This window comes from Taudactylus pleione, unplaced genomic scaffold (assembly GCF_031769625.1).
Source record: "Taudactylus pleione unplaced genomic scaffold, aTauple2 ptg000113l, whole genome shotgun sequence".
NCBI lineage: Eukaryota > Metazoa > Chordata > Amphibia > Anura > Myobatrachidae > Taudactylus > Taudactylus pleione.
The window spans coordinates 9,338,750-9,362,656 of NW_028284515.1; the positions used below are offsets into that span (position 1 = coordinate 9,338,750).

General features: G+C 42.9%; 1 protein-coding gene across 3 annotated transcripts in view; it reads right to left on the reverse strand.

Moving 5' to 3' along the window:
- The window catches only part of KCNH5 (potassium voltage-gated channel subfamily H member 5), a 543,084-nt gene that overhangs the window by 438,101 nt on the left and 81,076 nt on the right, over positions 1–23,907 (reverse strand). For all 3 annotated transcript variants that reach the window (XM_088471312.1, XM_088471311.1, XM_088471310.1), the window contains exon 2: positions 9,460–9,583. In XM_088471312.1, coding sequence (XP_088327438.1) covers positions 9,460–9,583 — 124 coding nt within the window. The remainder of the gene's footprint in view (positions 1–9,459; positions 9,584–23,907) is intronic.

The following is a 23,907-nucleotide window of genomic DNA, read 5'->3' on the forward strand; positions in this document are numbered from 1 at the left end:
GTAAATAGTGGGCTCTATGCCTGGTTCAGATGTGGACGCTATTTCAATGTTCATGCAGTTGAGCAATTATCGGTGGACTTCTGCATGCGTCTTAGCCACAATGTGCACACGCGATGATTGAATTGCGATCAAATGGGACTATGTGTCAGGATGCGGCTTGGGATTGGCCTTTACTCACCGGAGAACTGTCATCCTTGGGCTCTGAGGCATTCAGATGCCAGGTGTAAGTGGTGAGTTATGGCTGAGTATTCTCCCCCTGGTCTGCTAGGGCTTCCGTGCATGCGTCCTGGTTCCCGTGGTAGCGGGGATGGGCGCAGCCATGTTAGTTCATCTCACCTGATCAGTCTACTCCAATAGCAGTCCTGCGGTCTTTCAGCTGATCTCATGATCCATTGACCAACTCCCTAGGGGTATGTAGGTTTGACTCCTGCAACAGGAAGGTGCCTGATCAACTCCACTGTAAGACAGAACGCTGCTGTTTCCTTGTGACATCCTTCTGATATTCCAGAGGCTGTATTACTTTCCTCAGTGTTCCTGGCTTCCTGTTGTCTTCTGCGACCTCTGTGTACTCACTACCTGTGTTACTGTACAAGTCCATGTTCGCACTCCCCGTGTGTCTCCAGTGCATCTTTGTGTACTCGTTACCCGAACCTCAGTACAAGTTCATAAATTCATATCTGCTCCTCCAATGCGTCTCAAGTGTATTTGCGAGTACTCACTCCTGTGTATTTGTACAAGTCTGTGTCAAGAGCTCCAGTACGTCTCAAGCATACCTCTGTGTACTTTTTACCCGAATCACAGTATAAGTTCATATCTGCACCTCCCGTGCATCTCAAGTGTATTCCTGTGTACTCACTCCCGTATACCTTTACAAGTTTGTGTCAAGAGCTCCAGTGTGTCCCATGTGCAACTCCGAGGATCTCCCTGTATTTTCCTGTGCAAGCCTATCTCTGGATCTTCCTCTCTCGGTGTTTCTAGTGCTTCTTTATTTCAGGTAATCCATTCCCAGTCTCTCTGTTATTTAGAGTGTTCCCAGTGTAAGTGATTTTTCCAGGATATTTGTTACAGTCTTCTGTCACTCTCAGGTACCTGTCCAGAGGGCCGCGACCTGCTCACTTGGTGCAGCGATAAATTTTGTCCCAGGACAGTTAATGAGAGGTTCAGGAACTGTGGGCCCGATTCAGACCCACTCGCTAGATGCATTCGCATGCAGCCATCAGCTGCCGAAGTATGCAAATCCCGCGATCGCACGGCAAGGCATTAGCATGCCCATTATGTCTTGGAGTGCGATTGCGGTGCGTATTTAGACGCCGACCAGCCTGTCTTAAGATGCCCACTTTCCCTTAATAATACACGACTTCTCCAGGAAGTGTATTCGACAATCGGTAACATCGAGTAACATCGGACCTATACGCAGCACTCGTGGCTGACCATACCCTACCGCACTGCATTAATTATGCACGCCCCAATGCACAGGCACGCCTTCGTTCGCCTGACCACCCCCCGTCACCACCCACAAACGGCACTTCCTGTCAATCAATATCGGAAGGGTCTGCGTACACACCGCGTGTAGTCTGCGTACCCTTACCTGATTGCACTGGCTAGTTCGCGCACGGGCAGTGCGATACATACACATGCGCAGTGCAAAAACATTGGCCGAGTGCGTGCGTTCTCTCACTTGCGTTCTTTGCTGAATTAGGCCCTCAGTTTTCCTCCCACTTACCCTAACTGTGGACTGACTGACTTACCTAAATCCTAAATTACTAAACTCCTGAATATATGTAACTTCTTAACATTTCTAATATTTACCTTTGGATCCACTTCAGGAACAAGATCATATGGATATATTTTTTTACAATATTCCACATTCATATTCACTAACTGCAGTAGTGATTAGCAACAATTGAGTCCTTTTTAAGCATGTTTATTGTCTGTGTTTTCATATTGTAACATTTATATGTGAATATGACTGCGTTCTTTAATATAGTATATGATTAGTTAATAAATAAGTATTTATTTATTAACTATTTATTATACTATTAACATCGCATTCTCATTCAGGGGGACATGCATCAAACCTTCTAAAGAGCAGATGGGGAGAAGTTACCCATAGCAGCCAATTAGCTACTACTTTTCATTTTATGGAGAATACTAGATAAATGACAGGTAGAAGCTGATTGGTTGCTATGGGCAGCTTCTCCATTTGTCACCTAACGTCCCAAGTTTATCATCTGGTAATGTAGATTTACTATATTAGTATTAGGAACAGCATGAACGTGACATAATCAGTTTATAATTTACAACTACAAAAAGCATGACTTTCCCTCCAAAACTGGGACGTTGGGGAGGCCTGGCTACAGGGTGATGATAAACACCACCTAGGCAAAAATGTTGGGAGGTATGTTACTATATTAATAACTTCTATCATCATAACATGCCATGTACTGTATATAAGCTCAATGATTGACTATGTGTATTCATGATTAAGTTGCTTTCTTTACATTCTTGAGGAAAGTTCTTTGTATTTTGTTGGCTGTATAAATAAATGCTCTTAATGATTTTTGGAGCCGCTTAAAGAGGTCACAAGTGACAAGACAAGCTCTGTGAAAATGCAACAAATGCAGTTTTATTCTACCATAACCCCAGGGTACCGCTCTCACTTACCACAAGAGAAAACAAAAAAAGGAGAGAAAAAAAAATAGAATCCCACTGATCCTCTGTGTTGTTTTACCGCGGAGAAAATCTAAACACAAAAAGTATTAAATTGCCATGTATTGATTGCTCTGCTCACTTATAAGCAAGTTATCCTTGTTGTGGAACAACAAAGACTGAGGGAGAAACAAAACGGTATAAAACGCTGTGCATGCTACTAAAATAATTGTGTTGGATGAAAATCTCCACAGAAAACATAAAAAGCAATTTTGAGCTTGAAGATCAAATTTAGGAAAAGATGCAGCTGCAATTGGTTTCTGTCCTTCTACATGTACAATAAACAACAGAAGCAGCTCAAGAGTTCTAAGCTCTTTCTGGATAAAACCCAGTCAAGAACTTTCCTTTTTAACCTTCGTGTCAAAGACTTGAGGTTTGTTAACCGTACAGAATAGTTGCCAGTTTGGCACTTATGCACAGAAACCCTTATTAATTTGCAGGCTCGTTAGCATTGTATGAATTCAGTACACCTTGCCAGTTCCACATTACAGTACATCATTATACATATATTACCCAGAAATAGCCAGAGAGGAACACTTAAAGGCTAAGTCAATCTTTCAGGGATTTTGTTGCTACTAAAGTAGACAATATAGACGGAATAAGTTTTTTATTGTTATAGATACAACTTTATGTGTATCTTTTACTCCTAAGGAGCATACACAGTAGAGGATATGCTCCCTGAGCGATATCGTCTAGTGTGTCCCTGGCAGGGTGTGCTCAATGTTGTTCATGACACTGAGCACACCCGCTGAACGATATCATTAATGATATCGTTCAGCGACGAGCTCTCTCCCCCATTCCCCAACCATGCAGCAACCTGACAAAATCGCCAGATTGGCCTGCATGCTTGCCAGATGAACGATAAAGACGAACGATCTGCCGGAACGCGCATCGCTGGTCGTTTATCGTTATCGTTCATTGTTTAGGTGAAAAAATGGACGATAAAGTTAACGACTGAACGATAACGATATCGTTATCGTTCGGTCGTCCACTTTAATCGCCCAGTGTGTACGCACCATTAGAGAGACTAAAGCTGCATACACACACAACGATTTAGTAAATGAACGATTTTAGTAAACGATTTTCGTTCATTTTTTCAAGGGAAAAATGAATGAAAATCGTTTACTAAAATCGTTCATTTACTAAATGTAATGAACGATTTTTTGAACTACAAACGATTTTGCATATTCCCTTACTGAAAATCGTTGAGTAGGTCAGTCTGACTGAACTACAAACTACAAATGTGAACGAACATGAACGATAATCGTTCATCGTTATAACTCAAAAAGTGAACGTTTTTTTCAACGATTGAACGATAAACGATATCGTTATTGATAATCGTTCAAAAAAATCGTTGTGTGTGCATGCACCTTAACTATTTAGGAGAGTGTATATTTTATCTGCATTTAAATATTTACATTTTCCATATACATAAAATGATGAAATATACAATGAAATATAAACACTTGCTTTATAAATTCAACAAGAATCTTCGTTCCTGTAGAAGCCAAATGAAAATGACAAATAAGTAATACAATAGACAACCTTTGCTATGTTGAAATAGACCCACAAAGCAGGTTGGCACAGTGGCAGATTCAGGGCAGCATGTATCTCCCCTAACATTTTTTTTTTTTACTTTTTTTTTTTACAGCCTCTCGTAACCTTACACCTTGGATCGCTGTATGAGCAAATCAGAGAAGACATTAGGCAGCCCTATTAGGCACAACTACGACACATGCTCAGATTAGAGAGATGTGTGTTCACTTCCTGTCAGAGCAATGAGCAGCTGCAGCATAGGAGCATGTGGAGTGGCAGTAGAAACATGCCACAGCAACACAGCAAAAAGTTATGGAGATGGAGAAGACAATGTGAGCTATGGAAGGGAGAATCAGAGAGATTTGGAGGAAGAGGGTAATGAGACAGCTATGGAGGTGGCAATCAGAATGACATGGAGGAAGGGGGCGATGAGACAGTTGGGAGGGTAGTGTGCTCTGCCTCGCCCTCTGTCCATGGTCGCTGGGTCCCTCTGGCACTCCATATCCTGAAAGGGCAAATAGAACTATTGATAAAAGTGCATGGACTATGCTAAGTGATGCGGGTCTGGACAAGAGATTCTGGTGTAGAAGCAGTCCTAACTGAGAATGGTGCACCAATGGTGACAGTCAAAAGAAAAACACAATCTGGTCCAATAATAAGCCAAGCATCAATCATCTTCGTGTATTAGGGTGTAAAGCATATGCTCACATCCCTAAAGAAAATAATTGTAGCTGGATCTTAAGTCTATTTCCTTTATCATGCTAGGATACTGCCAAGAGAGTAAGGGATACAGATTATGGAATATTGACAAAAAAAAAAAAATCAAAGTCAAGAGATGTAGTGTTTCACAAGATCACATCACAGAAATACAAGCAGGATATTGCAACACCACAAAAACTTTACAGGAAGTTTACATGGAGCCACCAGAGCATTACAATGTTGATACATTCCCAGAGGGAAAAGTATGTATTTTGAAGAAATTGTATGGGCTAAAACAAAGTGGCCGCTGCTGGCACATCAAGTTAGACCGTGTAGTTCCAGAAATGAGCTTTGTTAGTTCAAAGGCTGATCATTGTTTGTTTACAAATATAGAGAGAAAAGCTTATTCATCACAGTGGTATATGTAGATCTATTGCTTGCAGGCCGGGAAAGCTAGATAGCTGTTGTCTTTCAGCAAAAACTTGACAAGTTCAGACTCAAAGACCTTGAGCTGGCACACCAACCACCGGGTCTGAGGATTATACAAACTTGCATGCTGGATACATTGAGGCAATGCTCATCAAGTTTCAAATGACAGATGCTAAACCAGTCAGTACACCAATTGAAAAAGTGTAAAAATCTCAAAAGCTGTGTCCAACAACGGAGGCCAAGATAGAGGACATGAGAGGAGTTCCTTATCAAAGTGCCATTGGGACTTTACTGTATGGCACACATCCAGACATCACAAATGCTGTCAGCTGTGTAAGCCAATTTGCAATCAACCCTGGAAAGAACAATGGAAAACCATTAAACGCAACCTCAGATACTTGAAGGGTACAAGCTCCTTCATGCTAAAGTTTAAGAAAAAAAATCAATATTGTATAAACTCAATTAAAAAAATGATCTCCTTTGTGTGGACACAGTTTTCAAACATTTTACATCTTATTGTATTGTTGTTAAAGATTTGTGTCTTCTATTAAATTTAAAAGACCAGTCCAAAGATTCCTGTGATTCATGCCATACTTTCATAATACCAAAGGAGTAAATTAGTGGAAAGAGTGCCCAATTTTGGGAGCTTCCAAAACTTCTTGAACTCGATTTTAACATGATGCACATAGCTTAGTTTAAGTTGCTAATAAGCAATATATTTGTGTCACAACAAGACCCAACTGGGCATATATTACATTTGGATGTGAACAGGTTAATTAAAATAAAACCACATGGTCTTTCTAAAAATAATTTAAATCTCCCCACATAATATATCATTCATTAATCAATCCAAATTTCTAGCACCACTAAAAAGTTGTTTAAGAGCTGACACACTAGGGAAGTATTCTGTTACCCCCTGATCTTAAGCTACAATCACAACCAAATTTAATGTAAGATGCTGTAAACTAAAGAATTCCCTGCAAAAGTGTTGCATTATAAAAACCACACCTAACATATGAATTATTTAAGAACACAAGGACATAATGTTATAATATGGAGCTTAAGATGACAAAAAGTGGCTATGCATAATGAATACAAATGTTGAGAACACTCATGTATTTTGTCATGTAAACGGTCACCTGGGGAAGGCTATAAGCTGTGGACAATTCATCAATACAATACTGAACTGACAATTTCTAAAATAATATAATTACATTTAAACATTGGTCATCCTTTGTCTGTACATTGCAGACGGCTTGCTTATCAGTTTTACAAGTGTTTTATTGCAGACCATTCAGAAGCAGTTTTATAAATATAAAAGTCAACTAAACAGGGTATGATTTATTGCACATATGCATAGGGAACAAGATTATGTTATATGGTAGTCTATAGATTCTTTATGATACCAGTATCAATGACACTTCACGTGAATGGTTCTACTGCTTACAAATTTGTACAGATGTCTCTTGAAACATGCATTATTAAAAGTATTGTTTTGACATATTCTTCCTTGAGTGGATTAAATCTGCACTTCTACTTATCACAAATATGGCCTTTTCTAGCCAAATAAATTGTTTGATCTTTCAGCATCTGTGAGCTGAAGTAATAAACACATGGACTGGTTGTCTATGACCCAGGTATCTCTGAATAAATTCTGAAATCCAGGTGAGAATATGCAGGTCCCTGACGCACACACCAACATAAATTAAACGATTGTTTAATGTTAACAAAAACAATTCATGTTTGGTAGGGATCACAAGTACAGTACTATTCTCCTAGCTTTCCCAGTTAGGCCATATCAATGACAATTTGTTTAAACAAATGTTAAATTATGGCTTTTGAAATACAGATATCTCTAATGTACTAAAAGTGGTTCAAAAAAGAAGAAAGAAGGAAATGGTAAATATGTAAGAGGGGGAGGGGTAACCAAGTAGACAGTGCCCAGATTATTTAATCTTTTCACATAGGAGTCAAAGAGCAGGAGGCACAGTGGCTTAGCAAATGGGCAAACAAATCCCATCAAATGATTAAAGAGGCAAAAATGTCCAATTTGCTAAACAGCTGTGAGATCAAACAAAATAATCATTAAGAAACGTACTTGTATATTCACAGCCGCTGACACTGTAACGTAGCATTTCACATGCAGATATAGCCGCATATCAATTTAATCAGGAGAAGCTGCTTGTGTGGTCCTACTCGCATTGCTTTGCGAATAAGACACACTGTAAGGAAAACAGTTGCATGAAAATACTCCTGGCGCTACAGAGTCACGCGGTGCTCACGCTTTATGTGTAACTTTTTGCGCAGAGAGGATAGATGTATGTGTAGGCCAGAGTCAATGACTATCACCCTGAATGGAACTACACTAGTGTCAGGACTGCGATTGCGCAGATCCTCAAGTCCTATAGTAGTGAGAGCAGAGATGAATATAATATTCACTTCTATCACTCTGCCTGTTATACCACACATCTTGTTGGGGGTTAGAATTAGGCACTAGGGGTAGGGCTATGGTTAGGCACTAGGGGGGAGGTTAGGGATAGACACCGGGGAGGGAGGGTTAGGGTAGGGAGAGGGGGAGGGTTAGGATAACTACCGTCAAAGTGTCGGTATTCTAACCCTGATGGGATGCCGCGTCAGGACTCTGACCACAGGCGTCCCAAATGCCAGCATCTCGTACCCGTCCCCAGAAAACATATAAATAAAAAGGTTTACAGACAAACGTGTGTTGCAAATTCAAAGAAAAAGGTAAAGCTTACACAGAATTACACTCAGCTTGTTCTGGCCGGGGGGCAAGGCAGGAAAATGCAGGTCGAAGCTTCAACTTAGAATTGATCCCCCAAGTCTGACAAAAAGCAAAATGCTCCCATACCTTCTATCAACTGTCCATCCTGTCCCCATCCCATAGTGATGACATGACCAAGTCACTGATGGCTGACTTGTTAATTAACACGGGTAACATACTAGGACTAGCGATGTAACTTTTAAACTAAGTACAAATAACTACATCATTTCTTCTGTGTAGTAGTCACATGAAATATAGTACAGGTTGAGTCTCACATATCCAAAATGCTTGGGACCAGGGTTATTTTGGATATCGGAATATTCCGTATTTTGGAATATTTGCATACCATAATGAAATATCTTGGGAATGGAACCCAAATCTAAACACAGAATGCTTTTATGTTTAATATACACCTTATACACACAGCCTGAAGGTCATTTTATACAATATTTTTAATAATTTTGTGCATCAAAAAAAGTTTGTGTACATACATACATGAAATTCATTTATGGTTTATATACACCTTATAAACATAGCCTGAACTTTATTATATGCTATATTTTTAATCATTTTGTGACTTAAACAAAGATTGTGTACATTGAACCGTCAGAAAGCAAAGGTTTCACTATCTCAGTCATGCTAAAAATATTCCGTATTTCAGAATATTTGGACATGGAAGACTCAACCTGTATATTCATATTAAACTTTATTTAAGCTATAAAATTAGTTTAAGCATTATTCCTCTAGGATGTGGGATTGGTTAGAAACCTAATTTCTCCCAAACATGCCCTAGGTGACCTCAAATCACACCAGTGTACAGGCTTCAGGTATATTCTATGATTTTAAGAACTCCTAGCTGTGGTGGAAGTATCAATAATTAGTCAGTAACAGATGTCCAATCATCACCGGTAAACAGATTGCTGTTTGCATACCCCTGCTGTTCTTTGTGCCAACTACGTATCCTCAAGTAATCTCTATGCAGACATATACAAAGAACTTGTTTAACTTGTCCTGTCCAGGTAATTAATTTGCCCTGCTCACAGGATACCAAAAAGGATGTACATTTTAATCAACCTACACCAGCCAGCTGCTCTATATCTCTATAGTTGGGAGCATGATAGTAAAGTAGATATTCAAGGGCAAAATTAACCTTTTACTTTATAGCATTCTTTTAACCCTCAACATTACAGTATAATTACGATACTAGAACTATTGATTGGCAGTGTTTGGCTTCTATTGTAGGTAACTCTCTGTTTCTTTGTGTGTTTTAATGATAGAGGGAAAGAAAGAAGAAAGCCACAAACCTGCAAGTACTACTCTTCTGCATGATGTCAGCACGATGAAATCCAGATAACTTACAGAAACCGTCATTACTATATACTACAGGCCAGTCAACAATTTGTGCATTTCCCAGTAAGAAGCTTGATTCTAGAGAGAAAAAAGAACAGTGGCAGAACATTAGGAAAACATGTGAGGTCAACAGGAATATTTCATGGTGCTCACTTTATTACAAACACTTATTCATACATACATACTTATTCATATTAAGATTATTTATACATATAGATGTATTCAGGTTATTCATACATATAGTTGTATTACTCTATTTAATAATATGGAGCTATTACTCTGATACATACAAGTAAATCTATTAAAACGTATTCATGCATATACAGTAAATCTATTAAACCTGCTCATGCATATATAGATCTATGAAAACGTAGTCACACATATAGATGTATTAAACATATGTACATACTGTATATATAGATCTATTATTTTATCCATACATACAGGTCAATTAAACTAACTTATTGGCACTGTACTTATAGAGCTATACATCAAATCCAAAAAGGCATAACTTCTAAGAAAAGCTAACAGATTAATTGGTACTTCCGTATCTTTGCGGCCCCCTGGTTACGGTACGTAAGTAGCGTAACCAGGAAATACCATTCGGCCCCTTGCTGGCTCGCTGCACTCGCCACGCTGCAGGCACGGTGGCTCGCTTAGCTCGCCAGATGGATTTATTCCCCCTCCGTGCCCACTTGGATGGTGGGGAATGATGTTGGATGGTAGGGACTGATGTTGGACACTGGCTCATCTTTACGCTAATGTCCAACGTCATTCCCTACCATCCAACGTCATTCCCTACCATCCAATGTCATTCCCTACCATCCAAGTTTACGCTACTTAGGCATCTTCACTGAATAGTGAAGATACGTAAATAGCGTAACCAGGGGGCCGCAAAGATACGGAAGTACCAATTAATTTATGAGGTTTATGAGGTTTATGTTCCCCAAAACATTAAGGTGCTACCCTGTCTTCCAAATACAGAATTCCAGTTTTCAGGACACACATGTACTCAGATAATAATGATTTTCATCATAATTTAAAGTGATGCAGTCATAAGCACCGATATTCAAATATAACCTTTATCTAGACAGATTTGGATCCAGAAGAGACAGCTGGAAAGTTTATATATATATATATATATATATATATATATATATATATATATATAAATGTTATATATACACACACACAGTATTTTGGATCAGTCATTCATATTCGGTTCCTAGGGTTTCTAGCTATTGTGCCTGATGAGGCAGGGTTTTTTTCTCTGTTTACCTTTCCATCTCAGTCTTTTGCTTTCCAATCTCTGTCCTCGCTCCTTATCTGTCTCTCTCTGTCCCCCCTCTCCCCTAATTTGTTCTCCCTATCTTCTCTGTTCCCCCTGTCCCACTCCCCCACCCATCTGTCAACTCATTCTCACTTCTGTCTTCTCCTCATGTTGTTAGCCATTGTACCCAACATTGCAGGATGAGAGGGTTTCACTCATTTCCCCTATCCTCCGATCTCTCTCACCCTCTTCCCCCATTTATCTCAGCCCCTCACTTCTCCTGTCTCTCTCTACCCTTTTCTCTATCTCCGTTTGCCCCCTTCTCTCTATCCCTCACCATTTCCGTGTGTGTGTGTCTCCCTATCTCTATTTGGCCAACTTTTCCGCTGTCCCACCCCCCTTCTCTCTCTCTTCGCCCTCTTTTTTATCTGTCATTTGTGGCTGCTGTAGGTCCACAACATTCCCTCCACCGATGGGAGCAGGTAGACAGGGAAATACGGAGATAAACAGCCTCCAAAATGCAGTGGATAGTCATTGCTGACAGGACAGCCCAAAGCCTAACACGGACGAGCCATCTGCACAGTCGAAAATGGTTGATGCTTTGGTGCCTCAGCCTGAGAGGAAGGTGATGATGTTTATTTAAACATTGTCAGATCTCGCAACATCATTCTTTTATCCTCCCCCATTTTTTGCCCTCCGATCCCTGTCCCCCACCCCTCTCATATGTCCCTTCTGTCCACCCTTTTCTCCACATGTGGCTCTCTCATTTCTGTTCCTCCTGTGCCCATACTCCCAATCTATCATTATCTTTTCCCCCTGCGCCCTGCGGTCATGAAAGGAAAGGGGGGCAAAGATAAGGAAGACAGATGGGTGGAGAGGGGACATTCGGAACAGAGATGAGAGAGAGCCACATGGAGTGAGGGGGGACAGGAGACAGATATGAGAGGGATGGAGGTGGTAAGGGGGGACCTCCATTCTGCTTTCATTGCTCCCTGTGCTATGTCCTTAGTGCATATCTAAAAACAACATACACACAAAGAGGAATGGCAGCATTCTGGCAGAATCTGACTAAGCAGCCACTCATCAGTGAAATTATGATAAAATGTATGCCTGAAACCTGAAGTATAGGACGGATGGGTACGGGATGCTGGCGCTCGGGATCCCAGCGGTCAAAATCTCGGCCCCTTCCAACCTCCAAACGATGGTCGATGTGCGGGCATGGATGGTGGATATCAATATATCGATGGTACAGATGGTCGATATCAATATCGACCATCGCCCGTGCATGCAGGCCAACCTGGTCGAAATCGACTAGGTTAACCTGGTTACTATAGGGTCGTTATAGCCGTTGGGAGTTGGTGCATGTGCTGGATGTTCGATATCGAACATCCAGCACATGCAGGACGATCAGACAACGATATCTGGACCTCATTCAGAGCCGCTCGTAAGCGGCCGCTCGTTCGTTCCGAGCGATGTTCGCATATCTGCGCATGCGTATGGGTTGTAATACGCATGCGCGAACCAGTCAGTGCGGTCGAAATTCGTGTGCTCGCAAAATAGTGAATGCCTGCTAATTTGAGTAACAGGATGAGACTTTTTGTGGGTGGTAACAGGGGAAGGTGCTTGAAAACGGGGAGTGGAGATCCGAACGCAGGCGTGCCAAACGGTCAAAACGGGCGTTTTAAGGGTGTGCATAATTAACAAAGCAGCGTCATCGACCATGTCACTTGGTTGTCTTTTAGCCTGAACTGCTCGCATGATTGCGGTAGGAAAATGCAACCACAAGAATAGCGAGCAGTTCATTCACCTTTCGATGTACTTGATTAATCTAATAAATAGCGGACATGACGTATGATGCGAGCGGCCAGGGGGGCGCTTTTTTCAAAATAACGACCGCATGTTTTGTTCGCTCGTTCAGACATAGAGGCGTCAACATACCGCAAAGAGCGAACGGTCAATTTAAATATCCGGCCCCTTTTTCTGAACGAGCGAGCACAAATAGCGTCCGGCTCAGAATCAGGCCCTCTGATCGTTGTCTGATTGCTCCGTGTGTACGGGCCATTACAGTACAAAACATTGCAGAAGATGGGGCACAAGTAATATATAAAACATTGTTTCAAATGTCTTATTTCAAATATCAGGCACTAATATAAACATTTATATAATTTTAAATTATGTCCTCTCTCATAACATTAAATTCTGCTCCTAAGTAGTACCTCTGACCAGTACTCAAATATACAACAGGTAATAAGAATTATAATTCTCAAAGAGCGCAACAGTTTAGCATAAAATGTAACAATTTGTTAAAAACAAAGCAATAAAGATTAATATATAAATATACTGGTACAAGTACAATATGCAAGAAACAGTTTAAATATTTTGATGCAATGATGCAATTGCTATGACAATATTCACACATAAAAATTCAGATGCATCTCTAAGTGATAGTACTTCATACGAAGTATATCCAAGATTGCCAGAGATACTATTAGCATTACAATCCGGAACTATAATGAAATTGACAGTGTTCTTAGTACTTTTGTTTGCAAAAAATATTGACTTAAATGTCCCAGAAGTGTGCCCACTCTACTGTTGGGGAACACCTTGACCTCCCCAATAATTACCACCAGTAATTACCTCAACAATGGTTGAGAACCATTGTTCTGAAAAAGTTCAGTTTAGCAATACCTTCTAATATTTGAAAAAAGACCTCGTCCCAGGACTCCTCACAGTGCCGTAACTAGACATTTTGGTGTCCTGTGCGAGAAAGAGCATTGGTGCCCCCGAAACGCCCCCATCGTCATTTATATATATTGTGGCAGTATCACCAGAGGTGGCACTGGTGAGCAGAAGATTCTGTGTGGGGCAGGGGAGATCCGCCCACACAGACTAGAAAAGCATTGTGGGAAGATGCCTAATGGCTGCCTTGTGGAGAAAGCTCAGGTGTGGGCTGATGAGGAGGCAAACCAGTCAGGCTGCTGTGGGAGACAGTCAATGTGAAACTGTTGTAGCCAGAGAGCCCAGTGAAGCTGAGCGAGCCATTGGGGGCCAGGAGGCCTGGGTCTGTACCTGCAGGAGGCAAGGGTGGGCCATAAGCTCTCAGACTGTGTGACAAGAAAGCAGTGAAGCTGCAGGCTGAGGAAGCCAGGGCCTAAATCTGTAGGATACAGGGAAGGCCACCCAGACTGTATTTGTGTAGCTGTGGCAGCCAAGCCAAGCCAGGCTTTAGCCAGCGATAAACCTGCAAGAAGCAGGCAGAGACTTTGTTGGCAGACGAGCTGCACCACGATAGAGAGGGCTCAAGAAGTGAGTTAGATGCCCTAAACAGGGGCTAGGATGTTTATTGTTTTCTGTTCCTTTGTGTTGTACCTGTATTTCCCTGCTGGAAGTAAAGCACCATCACATTTACTTTACTTGAAAGCTGTGTGTGGACCCTCATTAAGCACCTAAACACTGCACCGATCCACCCTCTGCCGAGCTAATTACCTCCAAGATATCACATTATATATATATATATATATATATATATATACACACACATTCTTGAGAATGTATCAATGTATATTATCCATGTCCTTGTTCTGCATTGTATTGTATTGTATTGTACTGTAAGTAATTTTTTTGGTTATGTACTTTGTAAGGTGCTGCAGAACACTTGTGGAGCCATATAAATAAATGATAATAATAATAATTGTCTACTTTTTAAAAAGCATTTCAGGGAGATTGTGAAAACACCTATGAGCATGCGTTAAAGTGGGCCTGTACTGCTACATCTGAGAGGCGTGTCATCAAATTGATTTATATATATGTACACGAGACCCAAAGCAGTTAGAGATATACTGAAAACACACTGATACTTTTCAGAAAATGCAAGTAGCCATAGGGATCATTGTGCCTTATAACCAATGCAGGGAAATTATACTAATGATCCCATTTGAATGTAATGATGCCTTAATGGACGTGTTCCTTGCATAATACAGATATGGTATGCCATGACACAGTGTGATTAACTGCAGATTCAGCACTCTCACAGAATGAGATTGCTGTCACTCACAAAATGGTGGGGCTGCTAATTCACAGAATTGTGTGCTCATTGGAATACACACATGCAGTCTATACAACTGAGGTGTGCGCAGAATATAGAGCTGCACAGATAAGATAAGAGCATGGTGGATGGGGGGAGAAGACAGGGCATTGTGGAAGGGGCAGACAGAAAGGCTTACAGGGGGAAAGATTAAGCAGTACAGATAGGGACGAGTCATGACGCCCACCAGATGAAGACGGCAGAAGTCCTAGTGGGTGGCGGCCATGCAAAAGAGTTGACACAGGCTGCCACCCACTAGGTGAAGACACCAAAGCCCTGGCGGGTTGGGACCGCCAGGTGAAGAAGCCAGAAGTCCTAGTGGGCGGCGGCCATGTAAAAGAGCTGACACAGGCTGCCGCACAGTAGGTGAAAACGCCGAAGCCCTGGCGGGTTGGTGCCCACCAGGCGAAGACACCAAAGTCCTGGTGGGTTAGCGCTCACCAGATGAAGATGATGAAGCCCTGGTGTGTTGGCACCTGCCAGGCGAAGACGCCGGAAGTCCTAATGGGTGGCAGACATGTAAAAGAGCTGACACAGGCTGCCGCCCACTTGGTGAAGACGCCGTAGCCCTGGTGGGTTGGCGCCCGCCAGGTGAAGACGCCAAAATCCTGGGGTGGCAGAGGCCATGAAAAAGAGCTTAAAGGCCACCACCCCCCAGGTGAAGGTGCAGATAAAATAAATTTTATTAAAAAAAGGTGTCTGATCATTTTAATATTTATTTTGCAGGTGTACTACAGGTATCAGTGGGCCCAAAATTCCCTGCTTGCTGGTACTTGTAGTTTTCCAAGTACCAGCATGCGGGGGAGGCTTGCTGGGACCTATAGTTCACCTGCAAGAGAAAATAGTCTTTAAAATGCACCACACATTACAAAATCAACCCGGCACCCAACGCCCAGGGGTGCCGGGGATAGCCCCAGCTATCAGCCTGGGCCTTGGATGCTCTGGCGAGGGAGACCCCATTGTTGGGGGGGTCCCCAGCTCCCCAGGGATCCCCGGCCTGGGCTGACTAGCGGTCAGGGTTAATTCTGCGGCTGGGGGGCCTGGTGAAAGGGCTCCCCTAGCTGTGGCATTAGACATCCGCTAGAAAAAGTCTGGTACTGGTTCTGACGAATACAGGGGGACCCTACTCATTTTTTCTTCCTGTATTTCCAAAATCAAGGCCGGACCAGAGCCCAGTGCTGGTTGCACAAAATACGGGGGACCCCTACGTCGTTTGTCTCCCGTATTTTGGAAACCAGGCCTGGTTCTCACTAGCCCGGTGCTGGTTGTACAGGGGACCCCTACGTCATTTTTCCCCTATATTTAAACACAACCAGGACTGGCTGTTAAAAGCCCGGTGCTGGTTGTGCTTTGGGGGAGGGGGCCCCTTTTATTTTACACATTCAATTTTTAACATAGATGCGTAGAAGGATCTCACTGCTGCCAGGGCTACGGCATCTTTGCCTGGCAGGTGCCAACCCACCAGGGCTTTGACGACTACACCTAGTGGGTGGCAGCCTGTGTCAGCTCTTTTTCGTGGCTGCCACCCACTAGGACTTCCGTCGACTTTTCCTGGCAGGCATCTTTGCCTGGTGGGCACAAACCCGCCAGGGCTTCGGCACCTTCACATAGTGGGCGGCAGCCTGTGTCAGCTCTTTTTCGTGGCAGCTGCCCACTAGGACTTCTGGCGGGCGCCAACCCACCAGGGATTGAGCATCTTCGCCTGGCGGGTGGGACCTCCTTGCTGATCTTCTTAGTCTAATTGATTAAACTCACTATCACTGTTTGAGGATGCTGTAGTACGATTAATACCTTCTCTGCGCTTGAGCCATCCCTGCCTTGGTCTATATGGTCTTTGGGATTGTGACATAGTGTCACCTCCCATGAGCCAACGATATACTTTATTGTCATCGTAGTCGGTTTTTACTATCTGATATTTGTTTCATCTGAATTTGATCAAATCCCTGCAGTAGGTCTCACATTAGGACTGTAGTTTGCAAAGCCAGTCTTGTGACTGATCCTGTATTAGAGTGGGTTTATGTTCGGACTCAATTATTTTGGTTCTTGTGAAATCTAATTCTCACCCCACTTCTTCAATAACTAAAAGAATTAGGTCTAGGCTGCACTTATTGAGGATGATCAAAGATTCTGTTTACAACTCCTGGAACTAACGCTTACCAGAAATTATTTTCTGTTTAATGGACAATTCTTCCTCCAAAGAACCGGATGTGCGATGGGGAGCAATGTATCCCCCTTGTGCGCAAACATTTTTATGTTCAAAGAAGAACATCATATGTTTTTCAATGACAGTACAACATCAGAGCACATCATAATGTTTGCTAGATACATAGACAACTTGTTTATGTTGTGGTCAGGAGGGGAGGAATGGTTCATTATGCTTATGGATAACATCAATTCCAGAGAATTATCCATTAAACTAACCAAACCAGTCTATTCACGCTTAATTATCTAGATGTACAGGTATCCATCCATGATGGACGCATCCACTCTAGGGTCTACTCTAAACCCACTGTTAAAAACATGTTATTACAAGCGAATAGCCACCATCCACCAGCTCTTAAAAGGGGAGTCCCTAAATCACAGATGATAAGGGTGGCCAGGATCACTAGCGATGGTTCTGATTTGGAAAGCAGCCTTGACGACATTGTTAACAAATTTCTTCAGAGTGGTTATGAGCCCTCCTTATTACAAAAACAGAAATGAGAAGTTTTAGACACCCCAAGAAATACTTTTTTCTCTGCTAGGAACAAAAATCAAGATGCTGTGATCCCATGGAAAAGCCAGTACAGCATCTCAAGTGCGGTAATTCATCGAGCCACGAGACCATTGTGGCCGATTGTCTCCATGGATACGGAATTACCCTCATTAAAAAGTAAAAGACCCATGGCATGTTTTACCAGGGGTAGACACATAGAGGGTGTAGTGATACACACAGACATCTCTAACTTTGATTCAGACAGTAAAATTGCATCAGCTACGTTTCTATCTAGAGGACCGGATGCTACAAATGCTTAAATTGTACTACTTGCCAAAATATGGTAACTGGCCCCTCTTTAAAGCATCCCCATACAGGCCGTGTATACAGCATCAAACACATTTTGACGTGTACATCTTCCTTCATCGTTTATCTCATCAGTTGCCCCTGTGGTTTGATCTATGTAGGTAAGACAATGAGGACCATGAGGGAACGTATGGCTTTGCATCATTAAGGCAGCTGTCTCTGGAAAACCTTCGGACCAACCGGTCGCCAGGCATGTTGCCGAATACAATCATGCCCTGATGTCTTTAAGACACATGGCCATTGACCATGTACCTAAGACTACATGGGGTGGAGATAGAGCAGGACGTCTATTACAAATTGAAGCCAAATGGATTTTTAATCTTAATACCATCTGTCCAGCAGGACTCAATGATAAGATCATCTGGAGTGTCTTCCACTGACAATCTTCGTGCATGCTCATGAGGTTTCTTTCCTGCCACATTTGTCACACAACATGAATCATAGTGTGTGTAACCCTTGTAGTTTAGTATGTAGTTCCACTTTCAGAGTTCCTGAGTCCATAGAGACTATTAATGATTGGTGCTCTCATCCTACATTTATCCATTCTAAGTTTTTCTGTCCATAATAATAAACTGGTCCCTTAGTATTAAATGAATCATGAAAGTGAGATGGTATAATTGTCTGTTTATATTCAGTATTGTACATTTGCATGGTGTAAAGTAAACTGAGATTTTCAAGTTGCTTATTATAGCAAATAAATGATTTTGTACTGCATACACGAATGGCTCACATAGGGGTCACACTGTCATCTCACATAGCATAGAATATAGGAGTAATGTATGTAATTTGCAGCCAGGCGTGCAATGTGTATACACACAGCAACTGCCCAGAGCCAGGAACTAGCACAGTATCTGCATCCATGAACATAAATCCCCTCATCTACATATGTCATTGTTATTCTGATACATTATGCATCAAGTGTGGCCCCAAACCTTTCAGATTGTAATCTATTTAGGTTTACAGTACTTTCATGTAACTATGTAATTTGTTGGACTTATGATCCCCTCAAGGTAGATCTATATTTGCCATTTTCCTACAGCTTCAATACGGGATGGTAGGTTTAGGTGGTGTAATAATGTAATCATTGCCCTGTGCCACAGTGGGTGGGCCATTACAGTGTAATTCACTGTAAATCATGTCATCAAGTCCCAGGACAAGGAAAGTGGGCAGAATCCGTGCAGCTGTACCACTCTCCCAAGGCAGCATCCAAACATCGGGTAGGTAAGTGTGAGTACAGCTATGTATAATAATATTATCCACAGTCTTTTATATGGCACCACAAGGGTTTCACAGCACCTTACATAGTACATAAGCAGAAACAGTGCGCACACCATACTTGCCTACCCTCCCAATTCGGCCGGGAGCTTCCCGGAAATTGTGTGCTGCTCCCGGCCCCCCGGAAAGGCAGGCAAGCCTCCCAGCAGCCACCGACCCCTCCAGACCACCCCGCGGTTACAACAGAAGTCCCCAGAACGGGGGTGGGCAACAACGCGATTCAAACTGAATCTTGTCATCATGACCCCGGCCCCTGCTTCACAATTCCGGAAATCTCGGCATTGTGTAGCGGGGGCTGGGCATGGCCACACCACCGCTCTGCCCGAAAATGATGGGTAATATGTCCATCCGTGCCCCCTATGCCGGCAACACCCCATATGCGCATACCAGGCAACCCGCTGCATCTTCCTCTCCCCTCGCCACGTCTTCCTCTCTTCTCTGTCCCTCCACTGTGCCACCACCAGGTCAGGGCACTGCTCACCAGAGAGGGTGGGATGGAGCAATGGGGATGGGCCCCCTGTCTTAAGTGCCCTGGGCCCCCCAAACACTTAATCCAGCCCTGGTGGGGAGGAAATGATGGTAAATGGGGGAGAAAGAAAAGCATGTGAGGGAAGAGGGTCCTGTTTATGAGAGCTTAGGAGACAGATAGGGGTGACACTATGTTGGCACTTCATAAATAAAGAGAATAATAATAATAATAATAATAATAGTCTGCACAAACAGATGTAAGGACATCTTAGCGACCCACGATGTGACGGAATTAAATGTTAGCCTGCACTTAGGAGTGTACAATTCTATGTGTGATATATATATATCACACATATATATATATATATATATATATATATATATATCACTGCAGGTGGCTGCTGTGGGGCACAAATAGCAGGGCCGGCCCGAGCTATATCTTACTGTACATAAAAACAATTTGTATTATTGCATTTGGAACATAAAAAGGGCCTGATTGAGCATGGATCGCAGCTGTGTAATCGTACGCAATGCAACTGCGAAAATATGTTGATGTCTGCCACCCTCGCACTCCTGCGTATACATCGTACCATCGGAGAACATCGGCCCGTCATGCACAATTACAGCAGGTCTGACCGGTCTCAGAAAATGCAAGTCTCCTCGCACGCAGAGAGTACTCAGGCTGTGTAGGCTCGTAGTGGCTAATTTATGGATGCCCATGCAATGGCGTTCAAACGGACAGGCACGCCTGCATTTCTTTAACCACTTCCCCCTCACCACCCCCAATTGCTCACAGTCTGTCACTCACTCTGCGATGGATTCCTGTCTGCGTGCATAATTGCAGTGTGATCGCCGCACATGCACAGTGTAACAATTGGCCGACCTGCTTATGCGGTTGCAATTGGGATCCGTACTGAATTAGACCCAAAATCAGCATTAGTTTACCATGTGCTAAGGGAGCAGCGACATGAACAACAACATCAGTAAAGCAAGGATCAGAGCGACATTGTTTTCTGCTTGTTCTTTTATCATTTAAAAATAACTTGAGACGCTATTGATTCAAGCTAAGTTCATACAATGTAAAGGATACTCAGTCTGTCTCAATCACTTTAAAGATGTGTCTTCAAGTACCTCTGACATAATAAATGCAGAGCCATATCAGTATTTCAGGGATTCTCATTGTCTTTTGCCATGTTGACTAGTTGAATTAATGCTCTACACGGCCATCCACATTCCACAGAAGTCCTTGAATTCTGCACCAGCATGAAAACTACCTAAAGAACCAGCAAAGTGCCGGTTCCTCTATTATGACCCCCACCCACCCCCCACAAAGAAAATAAAACAGAGGCTAACGACACTGACTCTTTGTAATCCCTCTAAATTGTGGTGTTGGTGTAATTCCAAGATTGATAACCCTTGAGTGGCAACTTTGCCTTCCCAATGTTGCCTATGGCGCCAGCATAATGGGCAGGGGTCCATGCCCATTATTACAAAAGAGGAGAAAAAAAAAAGACACAATTTGAAATTAAACTTATGGCTGCCAGACTTCCTTCCACTAGCCAACCAATCTCAAGTGGCCAGCATGGTAAACCGGTTGGCATTGGCTGGTTGGTAAAAGGGAATACCAAGGACTTCCACCTATCAACAGCAATAGTGTACTCAGACGGGTCATTTACACAGGGATTTTTAAAGTCCTTTTTTTAATAATATATTAGTCCTTTTATATATATATATTTTTATTATTTGTACTATAGTAGATCATGAAAAAAAAGGAAAGGAAAATATATTTATTTAATAAAGTGGTAACCGAAGGTTTTGGGAGTATTAAACTATTTAAAAAACTTAATTTTATTGTTGAATTGTTTTATGCCAAGCTACAGTATAGCCTCCTATGTCAATCTGACATTAGACTCCTTAATTATGGTCCTATATAACAGTCACTGGGCCTGATTCAGCAAGGAACGCAGTTGTGACACGTACGCAATTGGCCGATTGTTGCGTACTGCGCACGCGTATGCATGTGCGTGACTGAACCGGCAACTGCAATACGGACTGCAGTGACTATGCAGACCCATTGCAGAGTGATTGACAGGAAGTGTCGTCTATGGATGGTGACGGGGGAGGGGGGTGGTCGGGCGAATGTAGGCGTGCCAGTGCGTTTTAATGGTGTTGCAGAGGCGTGTGTAAATTAGCCACTGCGATGCCCTATGCAGCCTGAGGCCTGATAGCATTCATGGAAGTTAGGAATTTCTGAGTAATGTCAGGGGTTGTGCAAGTGTGCGAGAGGCTGCGATGGTACTCAATTGTACCGATGGTTTCACAGAGCCTCCCGCAATTCCTGGGAGAGTAGGCATGTATGATGTAATCGCTATTGCATTGGCAGTTGCGTTCCTTGCTGAATCAGACCCACTGTCCATTCCAAGAAGAAATGCCATTATATTATGTCAGAGCGCTTCTCAAACTTTTCTGAAAAAAAAGAGGAGTGGGCAAAGTAGCTGGTGGGCAAAGGGAACCCTGTTTTTCAACCCTAATTGATTACCTTGATGACATTTTTAAACAAGTCCCTAGATCAAATTAAAGAGATGCATTTTTCCACTACAAAATGTATAACGTTCTTTGACCAATTCTACTTTATACAACTGTCATTGCTTCTACAGTAATTTTTTGTTTGAGTAACAAGCTATAATTATGACTAAAGATAAAACTGTTTACGATTGGTAAACATTCTAATGTATAAAGTTGCCCTAGGAGCAAAGGGGATTACAAGCGGGCTGCTTTCTTCAATTATTTCAGCTGTGCCATTGCAATGCTGGCAGGCAAGCAAAGCTATTCCATAGATGCAGAGATGATTTGGGATTCCAGCCACAGGGGAGAGAGGAGCACCTAATAGCAGCCAAGCATCATCATTTCAGTGTGGCTTTACTCATATACTAAACAGAGAATAGCTTTCACATAAACAATAGCTTCCCAATGTACATTTCTGAGTACAACAAGATCACTAATAATTTAATAGATGTGCCTTATACACATTTATATACATACATTAAAGGTTTTTTTTGGGGGGGGTTTAAGGAATTTAAAAGTTTAAAATTGTACTGTACATCTGTTGCATCCTAACATACAGTGAATAAAGCTTCTAACTGTCCATTTTTAACACCTAACATTTGTGTTTTGCTGCTGTTCCTCTGTGTGTTACTTGCAGGCTTCCAGGCTGCCCCCTTCAGGAGGGGGCAGCCAGGTTGGCTCAGCAGGGAGGCATGTTGTGGGAAAGTGGGTGGGCCGATAGGCGTGCTCATGTGATTGCGTCATCTCATCCCACCCCCTGCTCCTCAATGGCGCAATTAACAGTATTGTGAAGCGGGTGCAGGGCCACAATGACGTGATTCAGTGCAAGTCAGATCATTGTGGCCCTGCACAATGCCCACTTTTGCTGAGTAAGTAAGCGCATACTTGCCGACTTCCCCTCCTTCTGGGAGAGAGCTGTCAGGCTTCCACGGCGGGGGCGTGTTGCGGCAGAAAGGGGGCATGATGCGGCGATGATGCAACATTGGGGGCGGAGCAACGACGTGACCACGTGATCGCATCATTGTGGCCCCGCCCCCTCTTCACAATGCCGAGATCAACGGCATTGTGAATCAGGGGCCGGGGTCACGATGTCGCAATTCAGCGTGAATCGCGTCAAAACCGCCCCCCTGCTGCAGGGGTTTCTATTGTAACCGCGGGAAGGGGGGGCAGAGGGGTCAGCGGACGCCGTGAGGCTTGCCTGCCTTTCCGGGGGGGACTGGAGCGGCAACCGATTTTTGGGAAGGTCACCTAGCCGAATTGGGAAGGTATGAGTAAGCGCCTTGCAGGAGGGTGGTAACCGGCTCGGGAGACTTACCCACTCTTCTGGGTGTCAGGGAGCACCACCTGATTTTCGGGAGCCTCCCATCTATTCCAGGAGGGTAGGCAAGTATGCTCTGTGCTTGTTTGTATAGTAGCACCTTTGCCGGAGTAGATACTTCTACATGATCACTCCCACTAGCTACCCATGCAATGACTTTGATTTTCTCAGCCATTCAACCTGTCCACCCAGGAGCACTACAATCCCTCTTAGACTTGTCTCCAGTCAAATATTCCTAATCCCTTTTGCTAGCAGGAATTTGGGACCCTGCCACTAAAGCATACCTCCCAACTGTCCCAATTTTATCGGTACAGTCTCGCGGGCAGGGGGAAGGTCATACTTGCCGACAATCAGTTCCCTC